This window comes from Euphorbia lathyris, chromosome 5 (genome assembly GCF_963576675.1).
Source record: "Euphorbia lathyris chromosome 5, ddEupLath1.1, whole genome shotgun sequence".
Classification (NCBI taxonomy): Eukaryota; Viridiplantae; Streptophyta; class Magnoliopsida; order Malpighiales; family Euphorbiaceae; genus Euphorbia; species Euphorbia lathyris.
Genome location: NC_088914.1, coordinates 71,675,177 through 71,685,453, shown reverse-complemented (window position 1 = coordinate 71,685,453; position 10,277 = coordinate 71,675,177). Strand labels below are relative to the sequence as shown.

The 10,277-nt window shown below is 32.1% G+C and overlaps 1 protein-coding gene across 2 annotated transcripts; it reads left to right on the top strand.

Annotated features, from left to right (window-relative positions):
- The first annotated feature begins 4,398 nt into the window (after window positions 1-4,398).
- Window positions 4,399-6,679, top strand: LOC136231195 (probable indole-3-acetic acid-amido synthetase GH3.1). 2 transcript variants are annotated; one of them, XM_066020507.1, is made up of 3 exons: window positions 4,399-4,806; window positions 4,888-4,989; window positions 5,083-6,679. In XM_066020507.1, exons 1-3 carry the CDS (start codon window positions 4,496-4,498, stop codon window positions 6,458-6,460), a joined length of 1,791 nt encoding a protein of 596 aa, XP_065876579.1. In that variant the 5' UTR covers window positions 4,399-4,495; the 3' UTR covers window positions 6,461-6,679. The 2 variants fall into 2 exon arrangements, with proteins under 2 accessions (XP_065876579.1, XP_065876578.1); XM_066020506.1 differs by having other exon boundaries at window positions 4,882-4,989.
- Window positions 6,680-10,277: the final 3,598 nt, after the last annotated feature.

The following is a 10,277-nucleotide window of genomic DNA, read 5'->3' as shown; positions in this document are numbered from 1 at the left end:
CTATTGCGAGGACGGCGATTTGCATAGTGTATGACGTAATTGAGGAGGACACAGCTTTAATCAGTGTTAGACGGCCAACAAAGGATAAAGATCTGCTCTTCCATCCAGTGAGTCTGCTGTTTACTTTATCCACTAGCCCCTTATAAGTTTCTTTGTTTATTCTTTGATGAATCAGCGGCATCCCTAGGTAAGTGCCCAGGTTCTCGGTGCTTGCAATACCCATGCTATCACTGATTACTTTCCTGTCCGCGATTGCAACTTTAGCAGAGAAGAAAACTTTGGATTTTTGGAGACTCACTTTCTAGCCCGAACAATCTCCAAAGAATTTTATAATGTGTTGAATTGTGGTTGCTTGGCTCATCGATGCTTCTGCAAAAGGAATAATATCATCTGGAAAAAACATATGGGTTAGCAGAGGACCAGATTGAGACAATTTTATTGGTATCCAGCTTTTGCAAAGCGCCACATCCTCAATCATGTGGCTTAGTCTTTCAAGGCAGAGCACAAAAAGGTAAGGGGATAGGGGGTCCCCTTGTCTGAGTCCCCTAGACGGAATAAATTTCTGAAGCTTTTCTCCATTCCACAGAACTTGCATTGAGGTGGCAGCCACACAGTTCATGATCAGTTCAATCCAGTTCTGTTCAAGCCCATCAATGCTTAGAGTGTCTCTGAGGAATTGCCAGCTAATTCTGTCGTAGGCTTTTTCAAGATCCAACTTTAGGATCATAGCACCTTTTCTGCCTTTTTTCTTCTTAAAAGCGTGAATAGCTTCCTGAACCAAGATAATATTATCCGTGATGCTTCGTCCAGGAATGAAACTATTTTGAGACGGGCTGATGATAGGAGAGAACAGGTTTGAGGCACTTTACAATGCATTTTGTAATCACTTTGTAAAGTACATTACATAGACTAATTGGACGGAATTGTGAAGCAAATTACGGATGAGGAATTTTTGGAATAACTGTGAGCAGTGTCTCATTGATGTTGGGGTCGATGACACCAGAATTCAGCGCAGCTAAGACGAAAGAACTGACCTGATCTCCAAGTTTGTGCCAGAGTCTTAGATAGAAGCCTGAATTGTGAAGCTTGTGAGGGTGTTACTAAATACATAAAAAAATCACTATAGAATAAATTCACTATATAGTATACATAGGAAATCAAATTTGCTTGATTCAATTACATATAGTATACAACAACCTATGACATGGGTGTCATTCTAGTTTGTGTTATTAATTATTTTTAATTTAAAAGAGTTAAAAAATTTACATAAATATATATAATTTGAACCATAGGATTCCATCGATGTCAATGTTAAACCGTAATTAAGAACTAATCCATCAAGCATTCATTTTTTTAAAATTAATCTAAAATGTTCATTATAGTAAAAAATAATTTAATTGTATTCATTCCCAAAAGGATGGTGAAGAAAACAATAGATTTTGTAGATATTCAAAATGTCATGATTCCTAATTAAACAATTGAAAAAGCTGATCCCTATCACCTAATCCCTAATTATCTACATCTTATTTCAATTAATTAAATTAAATTAAATTCATTATATTATATGGTTCAAATTAATATAAATTTCATAATCTGTCCATGTGTTTACTGCACCCTTTCTCTTCTCCCAATTAATTATTGTTTTATAATATATGCCTGTCGGATTTCTTTTACTTGTGATCACTCACTACCCCCCATTATATTTCATTATCAACTTATCATATGTTATAATTATTATGCAATTCATTCTTTTTTATGATTTCAATTTATACCTTAAAATATAAAATCATCATCAATCTTCTCTTTGTGATCATTTCAAATTAATAGTGTATATTTAATTTTCATTTAATTTTTTACAAAACTTTAATTAGCCATGTGAAAATAAAGAAAGTTTTTATTAGAAAAATAAAATAAGGAAATAAATAAAATCTTTACTAGTTATAGAAATGTATATAATTAATTATGTCAAATAAATTGTAACTTTCCTTTTAATTCATAATGGTAATTAAGCACCCTAAGTTATACATGGTAGCTTATTTTGAAATTATCATATTCATATACTCCTTTTTTAAGAAACTTAATTTATTGAAATTAACTAGGGATAAGCTTTCCAAAAAAAAAAAAAAAGTGTAAAAATATTCATAATAGTGATAGTTAGGAGCAATTTGACCTTTAATGTCTAAAATAATGTAATTTTATCCCAACATTGACAACCAAAAGCAATTTTATCTCTAATGTTGACAAATTAGGCCAGTTTGAGATTTAATTTGTCAATTTTTCTTTTCAGTCAAGAATCGTGTCATCTACATTTTACATTTGCGTTATTTTATCACTTATTAGTAACCGATTACAATTATCCGAATAGACGTGAATTTTTTTTTTTAAAAATTAAAAAATTATATTGAATTTTGTACGAGTTGGACACAAAAATTCAAGTATTTCGTGAAATTTTAAAGAATTAATCTTTAATTCTATAACTAAATTACAAAAAAAAAAAATTAATTTTTTTAGATCCTAGTTGTAGAATAAGAAGTAAAATATGAAATTCATCACACTTGCTACTATTATGAGTAAAATTGTTTTTAACCGCTAACATTAAAAGGAAAATTGCATAATTTATAATTTTAAACGTTAGGGGTGTTGTTGACTATCAACATTAGGGGTATTATTGGCTGTCAAAATTAGAAGTAAAATTATATATTGTGGGTTTGCCAGTTCTTAGGCCATGAGTACTCACTCTGCCCAAGTTCTGTCTCGTTCCCAATTTCTATTAAAAAAAATTATAATAACAGAAGAAATTAAAATAAAATAGTTATTTTTTACAAAATAATATAAAATTAGAGTGATTCAGTTATAATTAAAAAATCCTATGATATCTATGAAAATAGGAGGGTCTTTTTTTTCGATAAAAAAATAGGAGGGTCTTAATCATGAGAAAACACAAAAAATAAAAAAATAAAAATGCAGGGGCAGGCTTTGGTGGTACGTATAGAAAAACTAAGCAAAAGGAAAAACAAGTTAAAAGAAAAAGGACGTGGAATTATAGCCGGCAGCGTTCGCTATCTGAGCCCAACAAACTCACCGTAGAGTCTTGGTGCCGCGTGGTTCGTCTGACGCTTATAATAAGACAATCCCCTGCTGACATGGCAGGACATGTGGGACCACCCTTGTCGGCTCTTCTTCAGCAAAACGGACGTGTACTGGTCCCCACCTGTCCACTGCTTGCCCGACCACTTTCTGTAGAATTCCTCCCAACCTCTGTTCCGCAAAATAACAATATTGGCCTATCTTCACCAAAACACACAAGATAATCTACATTTTTAGTAGCGTGGAATAAAATGTTTAGTTTATACAAATTATACGATGTAATGAATTTTTTTGTATGCATAATCACATATTCAAATTTAAGAATTAAACACATCATATGACATTTTTAAATTTAAGAATTAAAATCCTATTATAAAATAAACGTTAAACTTAAAATTATATTGCATTTCAATGTAAAAAGTTATCTGTATGATATCTTTTTAATTACATTTACACTATAAAATTCAATTTTTAAACATTAAAATTATCAAATTTTTATATTTGATTTTTCATGCGGTTCTCTTACACAAATTACGATAATAATGATAAAAAAAAGATATGTAGATAACACGTAAATCATATTTTTATAAATATATTAAAAATAAATAAAAAATTATACTTTTTCTATTAAATTGGTTTTTTTTCCCTAAATATAAGTCTTTGTAGGATTTCAATAATTTTTAATTTAGTTTTTTGTCATATTAAATTTTTTGTGTTAGTTTATATGTTTTTTAATATTTTAATATTTATTCTCCAATAATCTTAAAAGATAATTTTTTTTATTTAACCAATATAATTTATATTAATTATATTTTTTAAATTTGTTAGAATAACTTATATAAAAGAATAAATGAAATATATTACGAAATTCAATACAATCAATTTCATTCAATTTTGATTTCCAAATCATCAAAACCTAAGCTAAATTGGATACTTTTGTCATTATTTTTATAATTGAGTGCAAAAGATTTAATTTGTATGTTGTCTACGTGTTATTTTCGACACTGATATTGCCAAAATCTTACAAAATCGTAATAAAAAATATAATGATTTTAATGTTAAAAAATTAAAGTTTATACTTAGAAGAGAATTAGTGTGTAATTAACTGCTCTACTGTCCCTAAACTTTTTTTTAACCAAAATAACAATATATACGTTTTTTTAAATATGTATATCCGTCCATATCCTTCCAAAGAAATACATCCCATATGTCCACCTGTATATTGCATACAAAACGCAACGGATTCGTACGTACAGCTGATTTCCCTTTAGGAATTTCCCTATATATACTCGCTTCCTTTCATGGCTTCTCACTCACACCAAACATAAACAGAAAAGAGGAAAAAATCTCTCTCTATATATCATCCCCCTTTCTTTCATTTTCTTAATCTTCATCCTCATCTTCATCCATGGCTGTTATTGATTCAGCTCTATCTTCCCCTGCAAATGAGAAAGACGCCAAAGCTCTTCAGTTCATCGAAGAGCTAACCCGAAATGCTGACTCCGTTCAAGAAAAAATCCTCGCCGAGATTCTCATTAGAAACTCCGGTGTTGAGTATCTGAAACGCTTCAACCTCGACGGAGCCACCGATCGAGACACGTTCAAGTCTAAATTACCTGTTGTCACTTACGAAGATCTCCAGCCTGATATTCAACGGATCGCTAATGGCGATCGCTCTAAAATCTTCTCCTCTCATCCTATCTCCGAGTTTCTCACAAGGTAAAATAAGTTTTGTTTGCTTAATTTTTTCTGGTTAAATCTTTGCTTAATTGGAAGTGTAAAAGAAATTTTCAGTTGCAGCTCTGGTACTTCTGCCGGTGAGAGAAAACTAATGCCGACGATTGCAGATGAGTTGGACCGGCGGCAGTTATTATACAGTCTTCTGATGCCGGTGATGAACCTGTGAGTAATTAATGAATCATATGATTTATTCCATTAAATTGAAAAATGAGAAATGGATAATAGTGAAATTAATTATGAACACTGTTGGTGCAGTTATGTGCCAGGACTGGAGAAAGGGAAAGGACTGTATTTTCTGTTCATAAAGGCAGAGACAAAGACGCCAGGAGGACTAGTGGCGCGTCCGGTGCTCACAAGTTACTACAAAAGTGAACATTTCAAGAACAGGCCATTTGATCCATACAATGTCTACACAAGCCCTAACGAGACAATTCTCTGCACTGACTCTTTCCAGAGTATGTATTCTCAAATGCTGTGTGGCCTTATTATGCGTGAAGAAGTTCTCCGAGTCGGTGCAGTTTTCGCCTCCGGTCTTCTCCGAGCCATCCGTTTCCTTCAGCTTAACTGGAACCAACTCGTTCTCGATATCTCCACCGGAACACTAAACCCTAAACTCACCGATTCTGCAATTAGAGATTCCATTTCAAAACTCCTCAAACCGAATCCGGAATTAGCTAATTTCATTACCAAACAATGCTCAGATGAAAATTGGGAAGGTATTATCACTAGAATTTGGCCAAACACTAAATACCTAGACGTCATTGTTACCGGAGCTATGGCTCAGTATATTCCGACTCTAGAGTATTACAGCGGCGGTTTACCTATGGCTTGCACTATGTATGCTTCCTCCGAGTGCTATTTTGGACTTAATCTCAACCCAATGTGTAAACCATCTGATGTTTGTTACACAATCATGCCAAACATGGCTTACTTCGAGTTCCTACCTCATGATCCATCCTCAGCACATGCTCTATCACGTGACTCTCCTCCACGTCTCGTTGATCTTGCCGATCTCGAAATCGGAAAAGAATATGAACTCGTTATCACCACCTACGCCGGTCTTTACCGTTACCGAGTCGGCGACATCCTCCTCGTCGTCGGATTTCACAACTCCGCCCCGAAGTTCAAGTTCGTCAGGAGGAAGAACGTGTTATTGAGCATTGACGCCGATAAAACAGATGAATCTGAATTACAGAAAGCAATTGAAAACGCCTCTTTGTTGCTCCAGGAGTTCAATACTAGTGTCGTTGAGTACACTAGTTTCGCCGATACAAAAACAATCCCTGGGCATTACGTTATATACTGGGAATTGCTTGTGAAAGATCCGGCGAACTCGCCACCGGAGGAAGTGTTGAATCAGTGCTGTTTAGCAATGGAGGAGAAGATGAACACGGTGTACCGGCAAGGAAGAGTTGCTGATAACTCAATCGGACCCTTGGAGATCAGAGTAGTTCAAAACGGGACATTTGAAGAACTCATGGATTACGCAATTTCGAGAGGAGCTTCGATTAATCAGTACAAAGTTCCGAGATGTGTTAGCTTTACGCCGATCATGGAACTTTTAGATTCGAGAGTTGTGTCTAAACATTTCAGCCCAAGTCTGCCACAATGGACCCCAGAACGACGCCGTTGAAGGAATGAAGGAAGGAAAAAAGATGATCCATGTCGACTCGACTCTCACCCTTTTTAATAACTTAGGTTCTTTTGTGCTGTTTGTGTTATAACCTTCAATACATAATGATTATTATGTAATTGTCCATTTCATGTGTTTGTGCTGGTTACATTTGGAATCTCCTTGTTACAGCTTTTGTTTAGTAAAGTATATGTAAAAAGGATAATGCTTTATTTCAAATCTCTAGAAATTTACTTTTATTGCAATATTTTAAAAAAAAAAAATTAAAAATAGTTTGGGATTATAGATATTTGGAATTGGATATAATCATAGGTAGGTGTTTTGTGCATGGATTTTAGTGCACATGGTAGATATTCTTCCACTATATGATTATTTGTTTTTATATTAAAAAAGATGGAGTATGTTTTATTTATTTATTTATTTTGTGGGGATGTATTGATGCAATTGTGATTACTAGGTTTCTATAGGAGTGTTTTTGTTTGGAAGCATATAGATTAATTAATTAATTAGGAATTTATGAATTCATAGATTTAGTGGGTACGCATCAATCATATTTGGCAGCTCCTTTTTGTAATGTAGCTCTCATTTTGTGTTGTATATTTTAGTACAAAAACAAACCACTAAAAAAAATTGGGGACCGTTTTTCTTACACAACCGTTACTGGAATTAAAAATTGTCAACCACAACGAAAGATAAAAACAATAATCGCAATTTTATTGGTTATAGAGATTCTCGATTGAAAAAAACCGATTCATTAACTACAACATTATTAGGATTCTGATTCAAAAACGCATTCTAAAATATTTTGAAATCAAATATCAAACCAATTTCATCCAATTTCAAAATGCTCGACAATTCATTGAGAGTGAATCAAAATCGGATAAAATTGGATGAAATGTGTTATAGCTTATTTGAAAAACTTTGAAACTTTAAGTAAATGTTTAATAAAGTTCAAAATGATTTCAAAAGGTAACATTGCAATTTCACATTAATTTCATCTAATTACAAATGTTCCGAAATCTAGTAAAAGTGGATCAAATGGACTGGAATTTCATAAAATCCGATAGAATTAGTATCGAGCAGATAGAAAAAATGAAAAAAAAAATATATTTGAACAAGTTATTTGTGAGTATAAAAAAATTACAGTATATATAAAATTACACCAATTTAACCCAATCATATAACTTCCAAAAGTAGTTGGAAGTGATTGAAATTGAAAAAATAATCAACTGAAACTCATATCATGTTTGAACAAGTTTGTTATGAATTCCAAAACGTTACAACTAAATATTATATCATCTAAAATTCAGTGAAAGCTGTTCCAAATCGACTGAAACTTATATCAAACTTTTTTTAATTAAAAGTGGGGACAAATCGACCGAAACTTATATCAAACTTATTTAAACAATTAAAAAGCATAAAAAAATGTTTAAACAAGCTTCAACATATGATTTTAAAAAATAATGCAATACAAATTTAAAATAACAAAAGAACAATATACATTAAATTAACTGCGAACATTATTGTCCGTCAATTGATTTCTCCATTTCCATAGAGGATCTGAAATCATTGAAATTAAACGCATAATTCTTTGTGATTCTGATATGTATATCATCATCTCCTAAACAAATTCTTTCTCCAATCCTATGGATCTCTCGTTTCTGGATTGTATTTTCGGCCATGGAAGGAAGACAGCGAAGAGATCTCTGTTTCTGGACTTATTCTCTGCAATTAAAGGAAAAGAGAGAGAGGGAGTGAAAAGAAAGAGAAGAGAGAAAAAAGAAGAAGGGTAAAATGGGTATTGTAGGTTTTAGAAGAGAGATGAGAGAGAAACCGGTTAAAAAGAAGAGTCAAAGGTAAAAGAGACTGGTCAACGGTTATAGTGGCCACCGGTGTAACAAAATATAAAATACAATGGCCATATCGGGAAGAATTGATGTTTAGTGGTCATAATGTGAAAATGGGTATAGTTCAGTGGCCATTGGTGTAATTTACCCCCCAATAAATCATTTTCCTTAATTTTATCCATTTTACATATCTCAACAATTTATTGGAACTAAACAGTAAGGAATCTCAGTTTGAGTCAAGAATTAAAGTTTCTCAGAATGATGTTTTACATTTTCTGGAATTTTTTGAAAATTTTCTGGGTATTTTTATTTTCCTTAATTTTATCCATTTTACATACTTCAACAATTTATTGGGACTAAACCGTAATGAATCCCACTTTGAGTCAAGAATTAAAGTTTCTTAGAATGATGTTTTACATTTTCTGCAATGTTTTGAAAATTTTCTGGGCACTTTTAGTTTTCTTAATTTTATCCATTTTACACACTTCAACAATTTATTAGGACTAAACCGTAATGAATCTCATTTTGAGTCAAAAATTAAAGTTTCTTAGAATGATGTTTTACATTTGCTGTAATTTTTTCAAAATTTTATGGGCATTTTTATTTTCCTTAATTTTATCCATTTTATATACTTTAACAATTTATTGAGACTAAATCGTAAGAAATATCACTTTAAGTCAAGAATTAAAGTTTGTTAGAATGATATTTTCATTTTCTGGAATTTTTTGAAAATTTTCTAGATATTGTTTTCTCACAGAAAAACAGCCACAAGATCGTCGGATTCCGTTCATCGAATTTTTTTTTACTGAGCTTCAGGGATCTTAAAATGACCGTCTAATTAAGACGAGTCTAACGGTATATAAATTTTCGAAAAACGAGGTTGGAAAAATCGGAAAAATGCATTTTAAAGAAAAGAAATAAAACAATTTTCTCTCTCCTTTTATTTACAAATTTGCCACTTTCCCTATCTAATTACAAAATTGGTAATTGTCACACCAATTTTTTTTTTTGTCATACCTGATCTCTTTTATATATATATATATAGTCCCGCTCAATTGGACTCTCAATGACCAAATGGAATTTGGACCTTCACCCTTAGATCTACCTCCACTATAATCCTACGGTGATACAAATTGTATTTTAGCTTTAGTTTAGTTTAATTTTTTTCTTTTATAATCAATTAATACCATAAAAGGTTCCTAAAATTAAGGAACTGCTTTATGGAACACGCCTCGTTTCTAAGAAATTTTACTGTCCACCGGGCATACCACATCAAAATCTGATATGGTATGCCATAGCTAATTAAATCAAGACATGTGGCAATTAAATTTTCTTAAAAATTAAAATAAATTTATTTTACTTTTCTTTTCTCCTGCAATTAGATCTGTGTCTGGTTTCAATCTCTTTTCTTTGCCGTCCTTTCTCAAAAGCCACCGCCAACAACCTCTTTGCTCTGTTTTTGTTCTCCATGGGCAACTATTACTGCTAATTTTTTTGATGCAGTTTTATTATGCAACCCTTGAAGTTTTTCATCGTTGTTTGTTTCAAAATCAAAATTCCCAACAAATCAAAATTCCCATCTGGGTTCTAATTTTCGTTGAACAAAAAAAACTCATATTTCCAATTCTTATAAATTGGTTGGGTTTTTATTTAGATTCTTTTTCAAGTTTTATGTTACTAAAAAGAATGAGATTCATGATTTTATGTAATATCTGATTCTAAATAATGCCTAATTAAATTACCACAAAACTTTATATCTCCTTCTTATCTACCATGAAACTGTATATCCATTTTATTCATTACGAAAATTGGATTAATTTAGTGCAGGAATATGGCTAGAGCAGATAGTGGTGGCCTGCAGATCTAAAATTTCTAACAGTTGAAGGAAGAGGAGAACGAACAAAGAGCTGTGACCCACTGCAAAAAATAAATGTGAAGGACGCAGATCTAATATTTCTAACAGTTGAAGC

Coding starts and splice junctions, on each gene's coding strand:
- LOC136231195 (XM_066020506.1), top strand. CDS start 4,496: ATGGCTGTTATTGATTCAGCTCTATCTTCCCCTGCAAATGAGAAAGAC. Junction 4,807..4,881: donor ATCTCCGAGTTTCTCACAAG/GTAAAATAAGTT, acceptor AGAAATTTTCAG/TTGCAGCTCTGGTACTTCTG. Junction 4,990..5,082: donor CTGATGCCGGTGATGAACCT/GTGAGTAATTAA, acceptor CTGTTGGTGCAG/TTATGTGCCAGGACTGGAGA.